The 26,220-nt window shown below is 36.5% G+C and overlaps 1 protein-coding gene across 3 annotated transcripts; it reads right to left on the reverse strand.

Moving 5' to 3' along the window:
• Window positions 1-2,551: 2,551 nt before the first annotated feature.
• LOC18428838 (squamosa promoter-binding-like protein 7) lies at window positions 2,552-23,644 on the reverse strand. Of its 3 annotated transcripts, none has more exons than XM_088856337.1 (3): window positions 22,575-23,644; window positions 21,027-21,145; window positions 2,552-2,892 (listed from the first exon to the last, which is right to left on the reverse strand). In XM_088856337.1, the coding sequence occupies exons 1-3, from the start codon at window positions 23,183-23,185 to the stop codon at window positions 2,867-2,869; spliced, it is 756 nt and encodes a 251-aa protein (XP_088712463.1). In that variant the 5' UTR covers window positions 23,186-23,644; the 3' UTR covers window positions 2,552-2,866. The 3 variants fall into 3 exon arrangements, with proteins under 3 accessions (XP_088712463.1, XP_011621379.1, XP_020519640.1); XM_011623077.3 differs by lacking the exon at window positions 2,552-2,892 and adding an exon at window positions 15,382-15,958; XM_020663981.2 differs by lacking the exon at window positions 2,552-2,892 and adding an exon at window positions 15,382-15,985.
• Between the last annotated feature and the right edge of the window lie 2,576 nt (window positions 23,645-26,220).

The raw sequence follows: 26,220 nt of genomic DNA on the forward strand, positions 1-26,220 counted from the left end.
AAGCTTCAGAAGAAAAAAAAATCTTCCCCAACGTTAAAAAAAAAAAAAAATCCCTCCCCTATGGGATCACCACATGCTTGCTTTACATGTGCTGGTGGTTTTGAGTAGATTCATATTGGGATTGGTTTTGTTGAAATTTCAAAGTTCATTTGTATTAGGGAACTTGCTGGTTAAGCTTGGTTATTAGGTTGTCTAATTATTCCTAGGTTTTGGTAAGTTTGTATTCTAGATGGATTAGGATAAGCTTTGAAAGTTTCCAAGTGAATGGGACAGATTTGAGAGAGTGAGACTTGAGGACGGCAAGTCCCTTCCCATGTCTACAAACTAATCTCAATTTTTCTTTTGTTAGGCCCATAGCTTAAAAATCAACTTTTTTACGATTACGAGGTTCATTCGAATATGAAATCTAATCTCGAAAATACAACATCCTACATTTTTTTTACTACATAATGTTTCAATCTATTTAGAGATTGAAAAATATTTATTGGAGTAGGTGCTATCAAAGAATAATTAGCTGATCCATATTTGCGAATTATTACAATTCGTTCATTGGTAGAATGGAAGGAATTGGGGGAAGAAAGATCCACTGAGATGCATCCCGTTTTCACAATGAGAGGAAAATTTTTGATGGGTTATCTCTATGTTCTAAATGTTTTCATTCTCAACTTGGATGTTCATGTACCATATCAAGGGGAGCTAAATTCGGTTATTTTGAGCATAATTAGATATATTTAGAGCTCCATATGGCTCATTCAAGTTCATAGCATCTCGTAAGATTTCTTCAAATAGCTTATTATTATTAGCTTGTACTTAGAGAAGTAATTTGATTGGAAAATTTACCAAAGTATTCGTAAGAGTTAATTATTCAACAATTTACTCTTTCGGCACTATTCAAACTCAAGACCATATGTTATTTTATGGGGGTTTTTTAAAATTAAATCAAAAGATATGGGTAAAGTATTAAATTGTTAGTCTCTCATAGGTAATTTGATAAAGGACACAATCACTTTGCGGGCATGCAAGAGCTACCAACCGTCCAACTTAGTTGGATTCAACTACGTTGAACAGTAGGTAACTTCTTTGTCTAAAAAATGTGGTTTACTAATTTGTGCTAGATTAGCTTTTTTAACTATTTATCCAAAAAAAGAAAAAGCTTGGTTTTAACTTTGTGATTTTTAACAATTTCATCTCTGTACTTACTCTCTCTCCTTTGTACATCTAGAGTGTGAGACAAAAGCATATCTCTCTTTGATGCAAAATATGTTGCTTTCACCTAGACTCTTAATGTGGGCATACACCTTTCATAATGACACATTTGATAAAAACAAGTATTCAAAAAGTGAAACAAAGTCTTGCTATAACAAAGCAGTAGTCGCTATAACTTTATTGATCCATCCCTCCAACCCTAAGCAGGGGGATGCTATCTCATGAGGAGACAACTTGTCTTTCAATTAACTTTTATCCAAGAATGGGGACATGATTTTGAATTTAGGGTCTAATGCAAGAGGGGCTTTTTGATGCAGATCAAGAGATTGATGGATTCAATTCGGCGGTCGGTAATTTTCAATTGCGTCAACTTCCCCCCCTCAATCATACACCATAACCAATTATTTTTGACAGGCACAGATAATGGGGCCTTGAAGACTTGGGACCATAGTCTTAATCTAACTTTTCAATATCCATACCACCCACCATGCCAACATCCACACATTCAAATTAGGATGCAGCTTCTGTAAAGCCTAGGCCTTATGTGAAAAATGTAAAGTCTCACTTGGAAATATTGTATGGATAACACTTCGAACATGGGAAATCTGAAAAATGGCTCTAAAATCATTTTCCACATCATGAAAATGAAGTAGATCTTGTTGATCTAGGAATACTTGAGAAATGAATGGTCTACATATTGTATTACAATATACACTATTTTTAGAGTTTGAAATCTGTTTTTGTTCCCACAATCATAATGATTAAAGCCGAGAAGATCGATTTGAAGATTTTCTGATGCTGGAACTATAATTTTTAGTGAATTTTGAGGTGAAGCTTTACTTTTTTTTCTACAAAGCCTTGGCCATATTTTAACCATTTCCTTGAAAATGCCAGAGGATTATATGCTTCTGATGGAGCATATCCTAGATTCACTCCCTCCGTAAAACCCTACTTCAAAATATTTTTAGGATTTCAAATTTCGAGATATAATCTCCTCAACCTACCAGCCTACTTTTCAAGTACAAAAAGATTTATATAAAGCTGGCGGTCTAAACAACCAAATTAGAGTGCACCTCAAAAATTTCACTAGAAGAGATTGTTTTGATGTTCAAATATCTTCAAATTGACCATCTCAACATCAAGATGCATGGACATGAGAAAAAAATGGATTTTAAGTTTTCGAAATAGTGCATCTTGTAATACATTTTTGGACCGTCAACTTTCAAGATTTTCAAATTTTTATTGATCTGTTCGATCTATACTATTTTTAAATATTTTAAATTTATGATTAAAGATAAAAATATATTTTTAGGCTATCACAAATATTTTCAATATTAAAACCACATTTCTCGATACTATTTGAAAGTGAATTCTTTAGAGCCTTGCACCCTTTTTTACATCTAAACCTTATCCACAAAAAAATTGAGTGGGTGGTGGGGGGACAATCCATTTGTTTGAGGCATGTGCATAAGATTTAAATCTAGTGGGGGGCCCGCAATCCATATGAAAAGCACCCTTTTCCCATAAAAAGATAATTTACAGTACAAAAGCCACCCCCTAGTTAGGAAACTACATACATCTATGAAAGAAGAGAAAAAGTACAAATCACCAATGAAGTTCCCATCTTATCACAGTCGCTTTAATGGTGGGAGCAACGGTGCTAAGCCATCCTTAGATATTTAAAACCTGTGGAGAGAGAGAGAAAAAGAAAGAGAGAGAGTATGAAAAGAGATAAAGAGGACATAATGTATGACTTTTGGGGGAATAATGAATGGATGTTGGGGGGAAACTTTAAAGGAAAAAGTTGATAGAGAAACTTACCCTCATACTTATTTGTCAAAAAAAGAAGAAGAGAAACTTACCTTCGTACTATTTTCCTTCTAAAATTATGTATTTTAAGTCCATAATTGTTTTTCTCTATTTTTTCTCTTTTTTTTTCCCTCCTCGCTTTGGATCTTGAGGGTTGAAATGACAACTTCAAATCGAAGACATGAATCTTTTTACTTTGATTTTGGACCTTTGAAATACGAAGTGAAGTTAGAATGTTGACTTTCGACTTTGAAGATCGGAAGTTAAAAATTCGTTACCACTTCGGATGTTCAAAGTCTGAAGTTAAGACTTTTGTGTCTTGATATCAGATCTTGAAGATCAAAAATATTTTTCCAAAAAATCTTGAAGATCAAAAGTTAAGACATTCAACTTGACTTATGATCTTAAAGAACCACAATCAAAAGTTTTTTTACTAGTTCATAATTTGAACCTTCATGGTTGAAGTAGGGGCATATTGTTAAAAAATGAAAAAGAAATAAATAGATCATCATCATCATTTGAGCTTTATCCCAATTATTTGGGGTCGAAAAATAAGATACGGAAATAAAATACAAAATTTGGGAGGTATCTTTGTAAAAAACATATTTGTGAGGGTATGAGCACAAATTTATCAAGTTTATGTAAGACATGAACTTTATATTTGTAATAGTATAAAGGACCCGGAATCTATGCGGCCAAGCCCGCATATGTAGAAATACAGGCCTATTAATAAATCTATTTTTAAGATGGATTTTTTGACTTAATTTTTAAGGACATGTAATCTCTAACAATGAGACCATGAATATGAAAAAATAAGTAAATTTTAAAAACTAGAAATAATGATCCTAGTAAGATAACATTTGGATCGTTAGTTACCATTGTTTTTAGATGGAACAGCTACTTGCATCCATCTTTAAGATGAATGCCTTAAACTTTTTGGACCGCATATGTAGTCATGCGGTCCAGCCCGCATGAAGCAATTTTTCTATAAAAATTCATCCGAAAATATTGCTCCAATATTAGGAAATCCTTCAATTAATATCTCAATCTCAAGATGTATAGATATGAAAAGAAAGATTTCAAATCGTAAAAAAGTATATCTTCTAACACATTATTTGGGTAATTTGTTTTTAACATTCTTAAATCTTTAAATTTCATAATTAGTGATGGAAATAGATCTTCATACGATCGTAGAGGTTTTCAGCACTGGAACTACAAGTTTTATAGGATTTAAAGTTAGGGCATTACTTTTGATCATTTATGGTTGAGGCGCTGTATGAAGCATACTAAATTCCAAATGGGCTAAGGCTGTATTGGATACCACTAGCACATTATAAAAAAGACAAGAAAAAATGATATATGGAAACAGCTTTGGGACATTTAGCCCGGCCAAAAGGATCTTGGTTCTTCTCAAGAATATAACAAAAAACAAAATAATGTCTATACATGCCTATAAAATAATGTCACCAGGCTATCTAAGGACAGTCAAATTTAAGTGCTTACAAATTCTAATTTTTACTTTTCCAATTATACCTTCGGTTATTCTAAAGAGGATTCCAAAAATTCTAATTAAAAAAAAAATCTCCCTCAGTAGGTCTTTTGCTGGAGGGAGTAAAACTATGTAGCATGCTCCTACAGGACTATGATAAATACCTTTTTCAACCTTTTAGAGATCATACTCCATACAATGTTTTAAAAATTGAATTGGTATACTGAACTAGGCACTGCCAAACCAAGTTGGCTAGGCTAGTTCCAATCCAGCTCAGTAGTTAAACATGGTTCTATCTATTGAGAAAAAAAGAAAAAGCAAAAATTAAAAGAACCGGTAGGAAGCTAAAGACTTTGGGGAGGTCTTTAGATCCGAACAGCCTACCCACCAGCTTCGAGCCGCTAGGTCAAAAAGATAATTCTCCAAACTAAGTAGATTATAACTTTGACAAGAGAAATACTATTTTGTCAAACTAAGTATATTGTAACTTATGGTCAATCTCAAACTAAGTAGATTATAACTTTGACAAAAAAATGTATTATTTTGTTGCCACCTCCATACGAAATACACTTTAGAAAGAAAGACCTATGTAATCTTATGATGAGGACATACATTTTTTTTTTTAAATAATAATCACCCCTTATAATTTTGGCAACAAGATCACTCACAGGTGGTCTTATTACAAACAATAGAAATTCCAAAAATAAATAAAACATCAATAAAATAAATCTCAACTACTTGATGTCATTCAGACAACCTAATACTGTGCTTGAGAATATAAAATAAAAGAACAAACAATTAAAAGAAAAGATGCCGGCGATTACCTCAACTGGGCTTTTTACACCCCACACCGAATCGCCACATCCAATGGTGCGGGATCAGCAGTCTAGCTTCAATCTCGAACTGGGAAAGCTATTTTCGGTAACCACTCTTAAATCTCTACAAAATCCTAACTCCAAAATAATTAAGCTCAAACCCTAAGTTTCCCAACCCTTAGATTAGATCAAGTGAGAGAGAGAGAGTCTCTATGTTAGGCGTGCCCCTTAGGGTCCTTTTTAGGAGAGAGAGAATAGAGAGAGAAAATAAGAGAGTAGGGAGAGAAGGGCGTGGCCCCTAGGGAAGATACAGAGAGAGTTTGTGGGAGAGAGAGGTGTGTTGAGATGGAGGGAGAGCACCCCTATTTATAGTGAAATTTAGATTTAGGGTTTTCCATAATTTGTCTCTATCTTGAGATTGAATATGGACCCTTGATCAAGGTGACTTGTGGGATGAGAGATCCGACTCATTCATTCCATAGATGAGCCATCAATATTATGGAAGGTGCATGAACCATTATCACCCTTTCCTTAAACCATTTCCCATCAATATATTTAAATAAATTAAATCCATTAAATATATAATGCATACCATAAATTGCATATTCTATCTCATATTCTCCATAGGAATATTTCAATAATATCAAGTCAAGATATTCCTTCAATAATCAAGATAAGATATGGTCAATATTTCCTAATCAATATTTGACCATATGTTACAAGATGTAGTTACTATATTTAACAAACTTGAAGACAAAGCAACAAGATAAGGTATCCAAGGGTGGGGCATGCCACCCATGTATGGCATGTGGGGCCCCACCTAATACCCACATGGTGGGCCCATGTGTATTATGGGCCCCCATGTAATTTTTTTAATAATTATTTTAAAGTTTAAACAAAATAAATTTTAAAACATTATAACTTTGTAAATGAATAACTTCATTTTTATAAGTCCAAAAATAATAAATAAATTATCAAATGACTTACAAAAATTCAAATAATAAATCTAAAACAATTTAATAATAAAATCAACACAATTAAATTAATATGATGGGAAGTGGATCCATATGGTTCAGGAATTCAATCAACGATCACGGGGTACTTCACCTTCAACTATAGATTACAGACCACACTTGTTTTATCGAACCGACCTAATGTTTCCAATGACCCATAGTCCAAGCATGGGCTCATTAGCGGGTCACAAAAGTCTAGTCGATGAGCCAAGGAGTTGCAATCCCAGTCTGTGGATTACAGGGCCTCCCCTAGAGACAAGTTAAGGTCACTACGACCTGATGTGACCACAGCTCTATGGCGTATAGGGGTATCTCTCGCACATGCATATGCTTCATCCAAAGGTGAATATCTAGCTTTTCTGAACGATCTATCTATATGCATGTCGTGTAATGAATCAAGGATGAGGTTTTGGCCCCTGTCTCTGTAAGCCTATCATCACGTACAAGGGTCACACAGTCCCTCGGCTCACTCATCTAGGCATACGCTCCGACCTCATCAAGGGCTAACCTAAAAACCCTTCTCGATTTATTTTTTATGCCCAGGTACCTTGGGTTTTCTAACCGACTGGCCTAAATTGTCAAGCACAGTGTGTTATCCACAAATATCATTTGCTTATTATGGTCTTCGAGGGACCACACTCCCATTGAGTTTATGTTCCACTATAGTAAATGTTTTTCATTATACACTCATAAGGTATTTAAGGGTCACATAAACCCAACATATCCCACTTGACCTTTAAAGGCCTTACATTCTCTCTTCCTCACTTTCTCTCATCCACATCTCTCTCACATGTATTATAAACACATTAGGGACAAGTCCCTTAGTCAGAGGGTCTGCAATCATCAAATCTGTAGATATGTAGCTGATCTTGATCTCTTTTAATCTCACCTCATTTTCAGATGATAGAAGTATGGTTTGATATGCTTGGAATTCTTGTGAAAATGAGGTTCCTTAGAGACACAAATAGCCGCCGTGTTGTCGTAGAAAATTCGCACCGCCTCACAACGTACAGGATGAAAATTAAGTTGATTAAAAAACTTCTTAATCCACACAGCCTCGTTGGCTGCTAGACAGCATGCCATATACTCGGATTTCATGGTGGATAAAGCTACAATATCTTGTTTCTTTGACTTCCAAGAAACCGCACTCCCTCCAAGCATAAACACATACCCAGATGTAGACTTCGTATCATCTGAATCTACGAGATAACTTGTATCTGAATATCCCTCTATTGCTATTTTAGTTCCTCCCTTATATGTGAGCACATAGTTCATGGTCCCCTTTAAATATCTGAGAATTCTTTTAACTGCTTTCCAATGCTCTTCTCCTGGATTGTTTTGGAAACGCCTCACCATACTCATGATGAAGGACAAGTCAGGCCTTGTTCCCGTCATGACGTACATAAGGGACCCAACTGCGCTCTTGTATGGCACTCTCTCCATGGCTCTTATATCCATGTCTTCGGTATGACACATTTTATTACTAAGCTTCGTCTTTTTGTCAATTAGGGTTGACATGAGCTTACACATATTCATATCAAACTTTTCCAGTATCCTCTTACAGTAAGTTGCTTGGGAAAGTTGGATAGTCTTCTCTCTCCTGTTTCTTATTATTTTGATGCCCAACACATATGAAGCTTCTCCGAGATCCTTCATATCTAAGTGTAGTGCAAGGAAATTTTTTGTCATTACTACTATGGCAATTGAGCTACTAACAATTAGCATATCATCCACATATAACGATATAAAGACCACGTCACTCCCACTGACCTTTTGATATATGCAATAATCCTCATTATTTGTAGAAAATTCTGCAAGAGCAAGAGTCTTCTTGGAATTTTATGTACCATTGTCGCGATGCTTGTTTCATGTCATAAAGGGATTTATTATTTGAATACAAGGTTTTCTTTCCCTTTCTCCTCAAATCCCTCAGGTTGGGTCATGTAAATTTCTTCTTTTAAATCTCCATTTAGAAAGGCTGTTTTGACATCCATTTGATGAACTTCAAAGTCAAAATGGGTTGTTATAACTATAAGGATTCGGATGGATGGAAATTTGGCATCAGGGGAAAAAGTTTCCTCATAATCTATTCCTTCTTTCTGGGTGAAACCCTTTACAACCAACCTAGCTTTGTATTTTTCTATTTTCTCTTTAGAGTTCAACCTTTTTTTTAAAATCCACTTACAACTAATGGCCTTTCGTTTTTTAAGTAGGGGTACTAATCTTCATACATGGTTTTGGTTAATGGAAGCGTACTCATCTTTCATGGCTTCTACCCAGTATTTCCTTTCAGGATAGGTCAAGGTTTCACGGTGAGTTCTAGGTTCTGAATCTAGATCTTCCCCAACCTTATCAAAATGTTTGCCAAGGTAGACAAAATGTTTTAGGTAAAGAGGTGGTCTACTGACTCGGTTACTTCGTCTTGGTTCAGGTAAAGGTTCACTTTCTTTAGGAAGTTCAGAAACAAGTTGGGTTGGTTTAGAAGTTTCTGGTTCAGGGTCTCGAACTACATCCTTGTTTTTGGCCTCTTCGTAAAAGTTGGCTTGTTTTCTACTCACCCTTGCTTAAAGGAACTCTTCTTCAAAGAAGTATGCATCACGGCCTTCAATAACTATACAAGTTTCAATATTGTAGAATCGATACCCCTTACCATGATCTAGGTAACCAATGAAAATAGATTTGACAATTTTGGGTTGCAATTTGGTTCTAATTTGATGTGGGATAAGGACATGGGCTGAGCAACCCCAAACTTTCAGGTGTTCAAAGGAGAGAGTACGACCTGTGAAAATTTCGTGAGGAGTAAGTTGGGTAGGTTTTGTGGGAGTCCGATTAAGAATGTAACATGTTGTTAATACGGCTTCTCCCCAAAACTCCAATGAGATATTTGCATGCCCCATCATACTCCTTACCATTTTCACTAAGGTCCTATTCCTTTTCTCAGCTATACCATTTTTTTCAAGAGTATAAGGCATGGTGTACTGATGGATGATCCCATTTTCAATATACAATTCTTTGAAAATGTCAGATGAATATTACCCTCCTCTATCGGTTCTAAGGACTTTAAGTTTGATTCTCTACTTGGACTTTATATTCTTTGAATTTTTTTAGGGCTTCTGATTTTGCATGAATAAGGTACACATGGCCATATCGCGAGTGGTCATCTATAAAAGAGATAAAATATCTTTTTCCACTTTTGGTGGTCACATTCATAGGATGTCACTATGAATGATTTTCAAAACGCTAGTAGCACTTTTTGCCCTAGTGGTATTTTTCCTTATTAGTTTTTCTTGCACACAAGACTCGTACACTTTCGATAAATCTCCCTTATAATTATGAAGAATCTCGTCCCTTTCTAATCTTTCAATTCGTTTGATATTAATGTGTCCTAACCTCATATGCCATAGGGTAACATCTAATTCATTAGGGGACGAGACATAGGCAACGTTCTCTTTTATTTCAATAGTAAATAGGCCGTCTACAAGCGTCCAGTCATGATCACATATTTCCCCTTCTTAACATTCACTTTCTCCCTAATGAAAGTGGTTATGAATCCAGCCATAGACATCTTAGGAACCGAAACCAAGCACTTCCTCATATCAGAAGCATAAAGTGCTTGTTTCAGAATCAAGGTGCTCCCACTCTTTAGTTTCAGCTCAAAATCTCCAATTAAGTACATCAATCTTCTGATTTCCTCCCATATAAATATGTTACTGTCCTGGCCCCATGGAAGTCAAACAATAGTTACTTTCCTTGGTGTTTGTGATATGAGCCCTAGCCCCCGAGTCAAGATACCAAGAAGCTTCTTTAGGGTCAGCTAGCATTGACTCGAAAGCCACACATGCCAATTCTTTGTTAGTTCCACCAAATTTATTAGACCGATAATTATTGGCTATGTGGCCCACCTTCTTGCAAATAAAACAAGTTCGAGTCTCTCTCTTTGCTCTTTATTTCCAAAATCTCTTCTTCTGCAATATATTTTATGCTCAAAAGTTTTTCTTCCCTTTTCTTTCTTAAATTTAAAAGATGGTTGAGATTTTACCATATGCACAGCATCCCTTGGGGTTTGTCTAGAACTCCTCCTTTATTCTTCAGATTTGATGGTCAAGATGAGTTCCTCCAAATTTGGTGCATTTCTTCTAGCAGAGATGGAAGACATGAAAGATTCCCATAAAATAGGAAGAGAATTCATTAAATGAATCACTTGTATAGATTCATTAGGCTTTATGCCTGTATTTTCCAAATCTCTTACTAGCGCACGAAATACGTGCACATGATATGCAAACTTGGTACCTTCTACTATTTTTAAATCATTATACATTCTCATAGCCATAGTTTGCTTCATAAGAGAGGGTTCAACATATTCTCATTCAAGTTTATCTAAAATCTCACTTACAGTATAGATTGACTCCTGCTCAGAAGCATACGAGTCAGTCATGGTACATAAAAGAAGGTGTTTGCATCTCAAGTTCCTCCACTTCCAGTTGGCGTACTCATCTTTGATTATTTGAGATGAGTCGTCTGTTGGACGATGAGGTCGGTCCTCAAAGAGTATCTCATGCAAGTTTTCTTCATACAGCATAAATTTGATTTTTCTTTTCCATGAAGCAAAGTTGGTCCCATCAAACCTTTCGTTTTTCAGGATGTCAGAAATGAAGGTACGAGCAACCATTATTTTATATTCTCAAAAAAATAAGAAAATACTCTTAATGGCAATCAAGTAAAACTAGCTCTGATACCAATGAAAGAAAGACCTATGTAATCCTATGCCGGGGAAATATAATTTTATTTTTCTTCTTTTTTTTTAATAATAATCACCCCTTATAATTTTAGCAACAAGATCACTCACAAGTGGTCTTATTACAAACAATAGAAATTTCAAAAATAAATAACACATCAATAAAATAAATCTCAACTACTTTATGCCATTCATACAACATAATACTATGCTTGAGAATATAAAATAAAAGAACAAACAATTAAAAGAAAAGATGCCGGAGATTACCTCAACCGGGCTTTTTACACCCCATACCGAGTCACCACATCCAATAGCACGGGATCAGCGATCCAGCTTCAATTTCGAACCGAAAAAGCTAATTTCGGCCAAACTAGGTAACCACCCTTAAATCTATACAAAATCCTAACTCCAAAATAATTAGGCTCAAACCCTAATTTTCCCAACCCTTAGATTAGATCACGAGAGAGAGAGAGAGAATCTTTATGTTGGGTGTGCCCCCTAGAGTCTTTTTTAGGAGAGAGAGAGTAGAGAGAGAAAATAAGAGAGTAGGGAGAGAGGGGCGTGGCCCTTAGGGAAGATAGAGAGAGAGTTTGTGGGAGAGAGAGGTGTATTGAGATGGGGGGAGAGCACCCCTATTTATAGTGAAATTTAGGTCTAGGGTTTTTTTAGGGTTTACCATATTTTGCCTCTTTATTGAGATTGGATATGGACCGTTGATCAAGGTGATTTGTAGGGTGAGAGATCTAAGTCATCCATTCTATAGATGGGTCATTAACATTATGTAAGGTGGATGAACCATTATCCCCCTTTCCTTAAACCATTTTCCCATCAATATGTTTAAATAAATTAAATCCATTAAATATATAGTACATACCATAAATTGCATATTCCATCCCATATCTTCAAGTCAAGTTATTTCTTCAATAATCAAGATAAGATATGGTCAATATTTCCTAATCAATATTTGACACATGCTAACCATATTTAACAAACTTGAAGACAAAGCAATAAGATAAGGTATCCAAGGGTGGGGCGTGCCACCCAAGTATGGCATATAGGGCCCCACCTAATACCCACATGGTGGGCCCATGTGCACTATAGGCCCCATGTTTTTTTTAAAATAATTATTTTAAAATTTAAATAAAATGAATTTTAAAACATTATAACTTTGTAAATTAATAACTTCATTTTTATAAGTCCAAAAATAAAAAAATAAAATATCAAATGACTTACAAAAATTCAAATAATAAATCTAAAATAATTTAATAATAAAATCAACACAATTAAATTAACATGATGGGAAGTGGATCCATATGGTTCAGGAATTCAATCAACGATCACGGGGTACTCCACCTTCAACGGTGGACTACAAACCACACTTGCTTTATCGACCCGACCGAGTGCTTTTCATGACCCACAGTCCAAGCAAGGGCTTATTAGCGGGTCACGAAAGTCTGGTTGATGAGCCAAGAAGTTGCAATCCCAGTCTGTGAATTACAGGTCCTCCCCTAGAGACAAGTCAAGGTCACCACGACCTGATGCGACTATAGCTCCATGGCGTATAGGGGTACGCATATGCTTCACCCAAAGGTGGATATCTAGCTTTTCCGAACGATCTATCTATATGCATACCGTGTGATGGAACAAGGATGAGGTTTTGGCCCCCATCTCTATAGGCCTACCATCACACACAAGGGTCACACAGTCCCTCGGCTCATTCATCTAAGTATAAGCTCCGACCTCATCAAGGGCTAACCCAAAAATCCTTCTCGATTTATTTTTTATGCCCAGGTACCTTGGGTTTTCCAATCGATTGGCCTAGATCGTCAAGCACAGTCCGTTATCCGTAAATATCATTTGCTTAGTATGGTCTTCGAGGGACCACACTCCTACGGAGTTTATGTTCCACTATTGTAAATGGTTTTCATTACACACTCATAAGGCCTTTAAAGGCCACATAAACTCAGCAATTTCATGTAGCTCTTTTTTTCTTTGTTTTTTTTTTTTTTTTAACTTCAATTGCTTTTATCTTCGATATAAATAATTTTCAAGGTTGCCAACTTTATTTGAAAAAAAATTGAATGTCCCTAGTTAGTAATCCCAAACTTTGGACTTCAAATACCATTTTGTCGTAACAAATAGCCTTTACTTATATCGATTCCATACAAGAAAAAGAGTATTTTATTAAAGAAAAAGTATAAATAATGTGTTCACCTTTTATTATAAGAAAGATGTACCTCAAAAACCCATTGAGAAAGGTTGTTTAAGCGGAAAATCCTTCAATTGATCCTTTCAACATCAAGATGCATGGATATGAAAAAAACATATTTCAAGCATTAAAAATAGTACATCCTACATAACGTAAACATGATACAATACCAGTTAGGAGGGGCGATTTAGTCAACATGGAGGGCTCTAAAATGGTATAGGGAATGTCAAAAAGGACAAGCATAAAAATAGTAAGAAGAGATATGGTAACTTATGGTCTGATTTAGAGTATAGCCTCAGATAGAGCATAACGTCGAAACAGGATTTGTGTAGCCGACCCTAACTAGTTGGGATAGTGCTGAAATAATGATGATGATGAGTTTCTTTGAAGTGTTAATAAATTCACACATGGTCAGCATTTTCAAAGCTTTGAATTTTGTAACTCATCATCATTATCGTATCCTAGCCTTATCCTAACTATTTGAGTCCAGAATGAATCTTCACTGTCATTCCGCTCTATCAATGGTCATACCCTAATTCAAACCATAAATCACCATATCATTTCTGAGTATTTCATCCATATCATTTGAAGTATTCTCCTTGCTCTTGCAGAACCTTTCACTTGAACCAAATCAACTTTCTTATTTAGCGTTGTTCTAAGTTAACGTTGGACACGATTCGATCACCCAAGTCTACTTCCCTTCATTTTATTGTCTATTTTCCTTCAAATATATTCAATCCTTCGGTGTTTTGCCACTCATCTATCTCAAAATCATCATCTCAACTATACTCCTCTTATAGATGAGTGTGGTTTGTATAAAGCCGAGACCCTAACCAATCAAGTAAGGTACACCTTCAAATACTATCAAATTATGATGTTTCAGTATAAAAAAATCTTTATAATGACCTAACAATTTATTTTCACCTCTAATAATAGAATTTAAAGATTCGAAAATCATGTAGAGCAAACAAATCTATGAATACTTAAAAATCTTAAAAATTGTTGATCTAGGTAATATATTACAAGATGCATTATTTCCAAAAATTGAAATCCACTTTTTCTCATGTCCATAAATCATGAAGTCGAGATGATTGAATTTAAGGTTTTTTAGCATTAAAACCACCTCTTCTAATGAATTTTTAAGGTGTGCCTTAGTTTGATAGTTTAGAGCATCATCCATATGTAAACTTCATCATTTATAAATATGCTAGTTGTTTCTACTACTCATCATCATTATGTTTAATAAAGCACGGCTAGCCTTCTAAACATCTTATAGAACTTCCTCTTAAGTTTCAATGGCATACGTCGATTCATACAAGCCTCTAGAAGCACATCTCCATTTTGTCCTCCAACTCAAATTTTATGAGCAACATCTTTCCCAATCTCTCCTTTTGTATGGATTATCAACTTAAGATATCAAAAATAATCTTTTTAAGATATTTCTTGTGTTAAGATTTAAGTGCCATCTTAAGATGTAGAAACAGGAATCCTAAAAAGTTTGACCTTACCAAAAATATGCAGCGAGAAATAAAGTAAACAAGATTGTAAGCTATAATACAATAAATAAAACATAAAACACATGCTACTAGAACACAAAGATTAAAAAATATGTAAAAAAAAAAAATTGATTTTAGAGGGATTCATATGTACCTCATAAAACATGAGGTGAACTTAAAAAAGCAAAAGGAAAAATAAGATGAGAGGATTTTGTGGGGCAAAAGTCGGTCCTAGTACCTTTCTAAAACTCATTCGCGATTCTCAATCCAGATCATTGGGTTTTCAGAACTTACTGGCACTTCCCAATCCAGATCATTGGGTTTTAAAACACTACAACTCCATACAAAATTTGTGGGGGAAAAGCCGGTACTAGTACCTTTCTAGAACTCATTCGCGATTCTCAATCCAGATCATTGGGTTTTCAGAACTTACTGGCAATTCCCAATCCAGATCATTGGGTTTTAAAAACTAAAACTCCATATAAAAATAGGACGAGGGGAATGAGAAGCAGACAAAGAGACATGCATGGAAAAGAACCATGTAACTAGAGAGAGAGAGTGTAACCACAGTGTGTGTGAGAGAGAGAGAACAGTCAATTGCCCAGATTCTGAGAAATCAAACTTTAACAGAATTACCTTATTTCCCATATTGATTTCCACAAAAACAATTCCCAAATTTCACAATGAAAACCCAAAAACTTGATCCCCATGGCCTACCCTAAGCAATCTTACACAACGTGGGTTCCCTCCAAAGACTTCCATATCTCACACTCTTCATCCTCCCTTGCACTGTTACTATTATTCTCATTACCATGTTGCTTGTGAAAAGAAGCAGAGGGATCATGAGGCAGTTGCATGAGGTCAAGGGTGGGTCTCATGGGACCCAACCGACCACATTCAGACCCTGGTCCCAGCCCAGTCAATCCAGGCACAAGCCTACACGAACCATGAGGTTCTAAGCTGGACTGGATGAGAAAGGACCCAGCACCGCCGCAAATGGGTTCAGTGGTGGTGGTGCTGTGCATGAGCTGCTTTGCTAAGGTGTTGGCCCGGTTCTCGGCAATGAGCTCACGGAGAGCGGCACTAGAGGATGAGGAGAGGTCAGAGGATGACAGAAGAGAGAGAGCACGGCTTTCCGGCAAGCTTAGGCACGGTAAGCCGAATCTGCCACCCATGATCTTGTTTTCTGATGAGCACAAGGGGTTTTGGACAACTGGTAAGAGACAGAATATGAAATATGGCAAAGAGAGGGAAATCACAAGTGCACATTGGAATTAAATCATACACATGAACATGCAGCCGACGTGCACACACGTGCATGCACGTGAGCGCACACACAGATTTCCCGGAGAGACCAGCAGTTTATGAACCCAAGGAAATCAATAATAATAAATTACAAGTAATACTAACATATACTATGGTTCTCTATCCGACCATATTTTCCTAAACATTTGAAGGTCTAAGAAGGGTGAGGAACTTAAAATTTCCCATGACCCATCTCATACCCGGGTAAAAAGGCTTGGATGTATTAAAGTACGCAGCCAACGTCAAATTTTGCCAAAACTTATCATGAATCTAGAGAAACTTTGCTTATAACAACCATTTTTACCTCTTCACTAGGCAAGAAAACATCACCCTGGAGTGCAAATTATGCAACCAACCAAGAATCCACATACACATTTATGTAAGTTACAAAAACAAGGGATCAATGTACTCTTAGATCACATAGAAAAGGATAGTTGAGAGACAATGATTCAGCAGCAATCCTTGGGGTAAATTGCAATTCAAGTACTTAAAGGAGAGAAAATTGTGGAAGAATTGACGGATTTATTTACAAGTGTGGCAGGGGGGAAAAAATACATTTGACTCTTGTTTGCCATATTCAGGTATACGCTTCATGAGCTAAACATATGCAGAAAATCAAGAATTACATATGACAGGGATACTCAATTTAAGAATACCCTAAGAAGAATGTTACTGAACTACTCGAATTTTACCAGGACACTTTGGACAAGGAAAGCTTCAACCGATTTCAGTGGAAGATCCGACCAGGCAATAATGTCTGCAATGCATGCAAACTATGTACAGAGTACGCGAATCCCAAATATGTGCGAATCATGCCCATAAATCAGCAAAGAATGAGGATAAACATACATACATATTCATGCAAAAGATGATATGAGCCCAAAATACATATATGTATGGGCACATCCGCATACATACATATGCATCCTAAGTATGCATGTATGTACGAAGACATCCATGTATCTATGCATCCATCATATAGAGTATATTTTAGACTGTTTTCTATGGAAATTTGGAGAACATGTGTAGTAGTAGACGTGTGTTTATTTGGGACAGAAAATGTGTCTGCATGTAAATGTGCATTTGTATGATTTCCAGTCAAAAAGATATCAATGGTATTGAGTGAAAACAGACGTTTTACCCAAAAGTATGCTTAAAATATTGCACGAAATGCTAAATACACAAGATTTCATAATTTGCAATCCATTTTAGGACATATCAGGAACTTCCAATATCCAGCCCTTTATGTCAACTCAAATCTGGGCCGAACTGAATGGTCAATAGCAAGTGCACCACCCAACACATGGGTATAAGAATATCAAAACAAGGAGCGTGTGAATAGTTGCATGGATGGGTCATGTGGCATAGTAAGCACAAAGAGATTACAAGTGAGAAAGAGATAGGTGCTCATTCCTCTATTGCAAAATAGAGGATGCAAGTCTGGAAAGAAAACAACTCAAATTTTAAGACCTTCAAAGAAAATTTAAGTTGTTGAGTAAAGAACAAACACAAAGTTTCATTCATTGATTAATTATTCGATGACATGATCCAATTCCACAATAATGGGAGATAAATGTCCTTACGGCTAATGCATGGTATGTTATAGAATTTCTTAATAAAGAAACATAAACCATACGTGTCGTAAGAAAGTATCCCAAAATAAAACTTGAATCAGTAAATGTTGCAAGAAGCCTACTATGCACTGCAAATACGTAACCATGAAGATGTTGCAATAACATATGAAAACTACACATATGAGATGATAGTATGATAAGGATGGTGTAGTGCCAATAATTCAACTCAGATATCACGGGGAATGTTTAACATGAATAGAGTAATCAGTATGGAAGGAAGCTGGCCTGTCATATTTTTTTGGAATTTGCAACCTTAGTAACAAATAAATGATGACAAGTTCCCAGGAATGGACCTAGGGCTTGGGTGGTCTAGGCGACTAGGTGTCACAACATGACATCTTCGGTTTCTTCCTACCCCACTAATATTTAAAAAGTTAAAGAGAAAGAAAATAAATTATTACAAGTTCCTCATAATTATAAGGGAATCAAACAAAGAATAAAGAATTAATGTAGTCTATTTGTAAAAACTATATAATTAGACTTAGGTAGACGGCCATGTGCAGCATTGACCTAGAACAACACTAATTAGGAGGGGTGATTTGGTTGAAGTGGAAGGCTCTAAAGGGCAAGGGGAACGCCAAAAAGGATATGATTGGAAGTAGTGAGAAGAGAAAGGATATGATTGGAAGTAGTGAGAAGAGATATGGTGACTTATAGTTTGATTGAAGGTATGGCCCTTGGTAGAGCATAATGGTAGAGCAGGAATCATGTAGCTGTCCCCAATTAGTTGGGATAAGGCTCGAATGATAACAATGATAATGATATATACAAGAACTCTACAATGTACCACTAAGTTACGATTTGAGGAGACGCAGGGGTTACAAATGTTGGATATCATTGTGAAAAGTTAGTACGAAGTATAACATTTCTTCCATTTTCAAATCAACCTGGCTCTAATAGAGCAACAAGTTTTAGAGAACACTAATGTACGACATCATTGGATGGAAAAAGAGTTGGGACATTATGGTCGAATCGGTGGTGCAAAAATATTCAAAACACTAAAATTGACATACTCTCTAAGTATGTTCAGATACGATGTAAAACACCAACTCATATATGTCCAAGGTATCATCATCACATTATAGTTATCGGCATCCCCACATGTTTTTGCAACTCATTCAACATAACTTTAAGAAATCAACTACAAAAAGAAAGAGGAGAACTAGAAACATAGATTTTAAAACAAATGAACGAGTTCCTAAAATGAAGTATTTAGAGACACATCCTTTTCTGGTCAATGGAGATGTGCTACATGACATGATTTTTGCAAGGCTTATAGAAATCAACTCTTAACACTGAATACTACACAATCGATGACTGATAGGATGGTAAGTTAGGCTAATACTACTAAGATGAACTTGAACTAAAAGAGGCATGTGAATACCTACTCTCACATCTCCAACTAAGAACTCGCCAAATCCATAACGACATCTATAAGGAATGATTTGGAATTATCCTAGAACAAGATAAGTGTAGAGGGATCTATTAACGAAGGTAAATTCTCTCCGATAGACTAGATCATGTGCAAAAAAATCCATATAAGCCTTGAAAATCATCGAGTATAACTTGACGAAGAGCACCTACATGTCATAAAAACTTGATGTAGACTCCCAATAGATGAAACTTCATTTGAATGGTGTATATTAATCGAAGAATATTAAGTTGGCTAACTCCTAACTTAATCAGACATGGATTTTAGCAAAACACCATTGGTGCATATTTCAAACATCCTACGTTGAAATTTATAGTTGATGTTCATCAAAGTAGAATGCTGACGAATTCTTCTAGTGAACTTCAGGAATGAATGGCCAGTAACAGTATCCATGAACCTATTTACCATAGCCGTTGAAAAGAAGAACCGCACAGAGATATTGGAAGGAATGAGAGAGATCGTATTCTAAGAACACAAAGTCATATTTGAGGCCAACAAATGGGAACTTCACACATGTATTTAATTATGAAACTCAAAGCACAACTTTTATAACCAAATGCAACAATAGATGGTAAATTAAATATTCGAAACAATAATGGATGGTAGATTTGTGATGCGTAGATGTTCTGTTACATAATAATGCAGATATGTATCAGACTAAGGATACCTGGTATTAATTCAATAGTTTACATCGGTATAATAAAAGTGAAGATGACCATGCAACTGTGTAGCAAATATGAAAAAAGAGAATGGCCTGGGGCCTTGGTGGTAGTATAGCCGAGCCCCATGGTGAGGTCTCGGACTCCATTCTCACCAGAGGTAGGGGCCCAAATCCCAATTGACATACCACTTTTTTGAAAATGGTATGGGGCCTTGTCGGTAGTATTGTTGAGCTCCATGATGAAGTTTTCGACTCCATTCTCACCAAAGGGTAGGGACTCAAACCCCCACTGACTCACCACTTTCACTTACCCCAAAAAAAAAAGCAAATATGAAAATGATATAATTGTGCTTCACAATAAGATTGCATGAAAATTAGCACAAAATATTGAACTCGCCATCGTGGGTCAATGAGATTAATGTAAATCATGGGATCAGGCTGCCTGTTCTACAAGCATAAATTAGATAGGAAGAACCCTAATTTTCACTGAATTTGTCTTGGAAAATGCCTAAGCCCTCGCATCACGAACACTAAACCATAGATCCCCCAAAGAGAGTGAATATTATGTAGAACATTATATGTATAAAACAATAAGTCGAAATTGATATATCATACAAGGATTCATGTAGCCAATCCCAATTAGTTGGGAAAAGGCTTTGACGATGACGATGAAATGTTACCTAATAGAGGGCAAAAAACTCTCAAACTTGAGATACTTCTATAGATTAACCTTCAATGTTTAATTATTTCAAATTTTGTTAGGATTACAAATAAGTAGTGACTCTTTTATAGGCCCCACGCCAATAAAAGAAACCTGCATGGCCCTCATGCTAATTATGGAAACCTGCAAGTGGCGATAATGCATATTGATCAAGGATCCATACGCTTTGGAAATTAGACTCTACACCATATGTGTATAATATTTCACTATATGGATATTTTTATGCAGCAACTCCTATGAATGCTGACCTATATTTTAACTCTCTTGTGCTTAAATATTTCTCTCTTCTCCTCAATCTTAGCAAAAACATCATCATCGTCAAAGCTTTTTCCCAATCTTAAGCAAAAACAACAAACATAATACACTAATGCAATTACAAAATCTTAGAATTCTTAGAAAGAAAGATTGATAGATTGAACCGTGAAAGAGAAATAAGATAATAAAAACCAGCTTCAAGTAATTACCCCAAAACAGAAAAAGAAAAAGGAAAGCTCCAAGTACCTTGAGAACTGCTTCTACCAAGTGAATCGGAAGAACTCTTCCTCCTGCGCTCGTTATGTCCTGCTAGCCTCCTCCTGCAACTCCTCTTAGATTCATCAAACTCAGAAACCACATGAAACCTGCAACAACAATACAAACAAACAAGAAATAAATCATCAAAACATATAAAATTATAAACATAAACTTCATTTGTATTTCAAGCAAACTTGTTTAAAGAAATTCTTTAAAGCAGCATTCATCTGAGGACATTAAACACACAACATTCGAAACAAATTCCAACAAAAGCTGATTGAAACATAACTTCGATCACCTCTAGTAGAATAGCAATTTCTTCAATGAGGCCTACAATTAGGGTCATGTGAACCAAATGAAACTAGTCACCAATCTGAAGCGAGAATAAGATCCAATTGAAGTAACTGTGACAAATAAAAGCAAAGCAGCATCCAATAAAATCTTCAAGCAAACATCAACAGTTCCTCGAAGAAGACTCTTTTAAGTTCTGAAAAATACAGGAATTGTTTTCCCTGGGCAGTTTATATACATCATGTCAAAGATAATGGTGATGCAGTTATGATGATAGTCAGGAGGGACATCAATGCTAATGTTGAAAACCAGTGTAAAAAACAAAGACTTCGATCACGACTTGCTATAGTCCCAAGCCCGAGTAAGGTCAAATAGTATCGGCCAAGTCTAAGGGCCGAGTCCAAAATAATAATAATAATAACAATAACAATAACAATAACAATAACAAAAACAAAATGTTGGGAACCGATCAGACTTGAATTGCTCGGGTTTACCTCCAGTCCCTCCTAAGTCCAAGGAACCATAATCGACTTGCCGAGTTTTCTAATATTGGGATTTCCTAAAGGTGGTGATGGCTATAGTTGGATAAAAGATGGTGAGTTTATAGTGCCAATTATAGTAATTGTCGCAATTATAGCAATGTAACAGCTACTGTAAATCATCATCAATGTAAAGGACAGGAACTAATGCACAAAATTTGAAAGTACAAACTAAAGAGGAACCAATGGTCCATGTGCACTAAGCATCAATGCACCCATAAACACATACAAATAAGCATCAAAAGAGAAATTAATAAAACAAGAGATAGAGAGAAGAAAATCCCAAGTATAACCTCAGAAGAGAGTATCTAGTTCCAAAGTCTAACAATCAAATAGGAAATGAATATTAATTTCTAAGAGTAACCTTCAAAGAGAGAGAAATGAATTCCAAAACACTAAACTTCAAAGTGATAAATACACTGAGAAAGAGATGAATTTCTAAGAGTAATCATCAAAGAGAAAATAAATTCCAACTACTAAACTTCAAGCAGACAGATGAAGTGAAGAGCGAGGGAGAGAGAGAGAGAGATGAATAAATAAGATAGAGAAAACAAAGTAGAGAGAGAGAGAGAGAGACTTCAATTCCAATCACAAAACTTCAAAGAGGCAAGTGAAGAGAGAGACGCAAATGAATTTCTAAGAGTGAGGAACTAAGATAGAGGACACAAGAGAGAGAGAGAGAGAGAGAGAGAGAGGGGGAAGTGACCTGCTACATTGTTGGCAAAACCTTTGCTCAAGGCCAAGAACCACAACCTTAGGAGCCTTAGAATGCATTTCACAAACTTTGTGTCTCCTGTGATACTCTTTTGCCTCTCCAAGACCAACATCACAACCCTCAACTTGGCACCTAGCAACCCCACTAAGACCAACTTTCCCTCTCTTCCCCATCTGGTGAAAAGAGGCCACGTGGCGTGCCCCCAGCCGTCCATCCTCATAGTACTGCCTCTTCCCCAACTTGAGGCAGGTGAGAGAGTCCCCTTGGTTTCTCTCTCTAAAACCACTGAAGAAATCAGAGCTAGAGAGAAGGTTGCCAATTCTCACTGGTTCAGGCGTGGTCTCGAGGCTCAGGAGGCCATGGGTGTTGAGGAGGAGGCGTGGGATTTCATGGGAGGGGTGAGGAGAGAGAAAGATATCGCTGAGTGTTGATGGGGTGGTCTGGTTTTGGGAGGAGAGAGAGTGGGGTGTAGTGAGAGAGTGGGTGGAGGTGAGTGATGGCGTGGAGAAGGCGTTCGACCAATCGAACCTGGTTGGGTTGTCCCATAGCTCCCATGGCAGCTGCTGCGTTTTGGGGTTGCTGGTGCACCCGCTGTTTTCCATCTCTCTCTCTCTCTCTAGGAAAGACCAGGATGAACCAAGAGGGTGAAAGGGTCTCTCTCTCTCGCTCCAAGTGAAGTGGGAAATGGGTCTGTCTCTCTCTCTCTCTCTCTCTCTCTCTAGAATTGACAGTTAAGACATGGAAATTCAGGTTCCGAACACGAGCTCAACAAAGTAAGCAGCTAAATGGGAATAAGTCTCTCACTAGAATAACTATGGAAAACTCAGAGGCCCCTCTCTCTCTCTCTCTCTCTCTGTAAATCTCTCACTAGAATAACTACACCTCTTTCTTGTCTCTCTCTCACTCTAGAATGACTACTTAGGACTCATAAGCGTGGTTCTTGCAACCCCACAATAAATCCGAAAAATAGACAATGCGAGAATGGGAAAACCCATAGTATCTCTCTTTCTCTCTCTAAACCATCTCTCACTGATGTAACAACTCTCTCTCTCTAAGGAGGAGAAGAAGCATAAAAAGACTGAGAAAGTGGGGGATTGTGGCAGTCCAGAATGGAGACCAAAAGCTAAAACAAAAAGTGAAACAACCCAATCCTCTCTGTATCAGTTGGAAGGTGCATTCCACCGCTTTCTCTCTCTACAACTTCCCTCTCTCTCTCTAGAATTGCTCTCTCTCTGCCACGTCTCTCTCTCAAGAGCAAAATGGGTTTGTCTCCCACGTTCGCTGTATCCAGCTAGAAGAAAAAAGAAGGAATAACCGACGACCAGAAACCCAAATCAGGACGCCATACTGTAAAGTCTCTCTCTCTCTCTAGCTATCTTTCTCTCTCTAAATGCTTGAACTATCAATAAAATCTCTCTTTTCACTCTATCCACAGTGTAACGAGGTTGAAAGCAGCAGCAAATGACCAAGTCAATATCACTAAATCCACTCTCTTTCTCTCTCTAAAACGAAGAACGAATTCAAAAGCTCATGGCCTGCATTATCACTATGCGTAATGCCTAGTCTCTAAAACGCTGAATTTTTGCTCGTTAGGGGTGCAATAAAAAGTCCTCTCTTTCTTACTTTCTCTCTCTAAAAGTACGCAGCCCTTTCTCTTTCTAAAAGTACACGAGACCTGTCTTTCTCTCTCTCTCTATCTCTAGAACCAGATGCTTTACATATGAGAAATCGCCAGCCAGGCAACCACGTAGTAAGTATCTTACTTCATCATTTTACTCTCTCTCTTCTTTCTCTCTCTAGGGTCTTTCTTTCTCTACAGTTGCCTCACACGTGTTACTTGATGCACCACACCAGAAGGGAGGTTTTAGAGAGAGAGAACCGATTTTTTGAAAATAAAGTTTAGAGTGAGAATTTAAAACTATTGTTTTGAAAAAAGAAAAGAGAGAAAAAGGTGGCCAATCAGTGAGCTCACTGTAGAGTGACAAGACTAGAGAGAGAAATAGAGAAGGGGCATTAAATGCGGTGATCTGAAAAAAAGCTCCCCATCAAATCATAAGTGTCCACGTAAAAACAAAATTTTTGACATTATTTTCCTATTTTTGATATCATAAAAAACTGAATAATTACGAATCTACCCTCATCATTATCCTTTTTACTACGGTTCTTGTCCAACACTTGTCCCGTTTTGGATCCACTTTGTCGGATAAATATTTCTTCGAAGGCCCTCCATTCAAGTTTTAATTTCGGTTCTATCACTCTTCCTAAATTTCGGCCAAGCTCCTTTTCGATAGCTATAGGGGTGAAAATGAGGGGTAGACCCGATCCGTAGCCGTCTATGGGTCCAAAAATTGGACTCGGCGGGTCTTGACTGAGCCCTAATCTTGGAACCGAATACTATTTTGGTTTGGGTTCGGTAATATTTTTTGGGTCTCGATATATAAAATATATATAGATATAGTTAAATGCATATAGATTTAATTTTTTGGGTCGAGTTCGATCCAGTCTGGATCTGAGTCCGACACTATATTTTTGTGCCTAGGTCGGGCCCCGGTCTGGCCTGATCAAACCCGTTGCCAACCATATAGAATTACAAACTGGAAGATTTATGGAAATAGGATGGCTCTAGAGTTCTAAGATCGCAAATTTTTTTGTATGGAACTGAAAATTGTTGTATTTAAATACCTAACTGAAAGTTCTAGGAAGCCTAAAAATATGTCATGACTTAACATGGAGTTTCGGAAATCGAGAGACCTAGAAAATAATAAGTTATAATTGTTCAATGAAGTTTATATTGATGGGGGAGTGGAAATTAGTCTGTTAAACTCATTGATTGAAATTATCATCATAAGAGCGTGATATTTGTTAAATAAATCATCATCATCCAAGCTTTATCCCAACTATTTTGGGGTCTGCTACATGAATCGTGTGCCACCATTTTGTTCCATCAAGTGTCATACCTTTAGTTAAACTATAAGTCATTATATCTCTTATCACTACTTCCATCCATATCCTTTTAGGCATTCTATTTTCCTTTATAGAGCTTTCTCCTTAAACCAAATCAGCCCCTACCTTAGTATTGTATCAGGTCTACATTGCACTTGACCAGTCCACCTAAATCTACTTTTAAATGAATGAGATTTTAAAATCATTGCTTGTTCACAATTGGTCTTACAAATTAGATGGCCTAGAGCACGTAAAAATGAAAAAATAATGAGGTTATAAATCCATGCAAAAGTAGACGGTTGAAAGCATGTCAAAGTATGCCATGGTTTTCAACCTATATAAGGTTGAGTTAAAATATTAGGCATCTGCACTTCTCACCCTCATGTAACTGTATAACATATAAAGACGTGTTAAAAAAAATAACCAAAATACCCCATAAATTTTAAAGATTATATACTATGAGACCATTATCTTTATTACAAGCAGGTCACAGTTGGAGGTGCGAGTTGGTTCGGATAAGGGGTAGGGCCAAAAAGAGATGGTTGGAAGTAGTGAGAAAAGATACGATGACTTATGGCTTCACTGAAGGTATGACCCTTGATAGAGCAAAATGGCTGACTAAAATTCGTGTAGCCAAACCTAAATGGTTAGAAAAAAATTATAATAATGACAAGGAGGTCCCAATTACCCCTAG

This window comes from Amborella trichopoda, chromosome 13, assembly GCF_054954075.1.
Source record: "Amborella trichopoda isolate Santa Cruz 75 chromosome 13, AtrichopodaSantaCruz75HAP2 v2.0, whole genome shotgun sequence".
Lineage (NCBI taxonomy): Eukaryota > Viridiplantae > Streptophyta > Magnoliopsida > Amborellales > Amborellaceae > Amborella > Amborella trichopoda.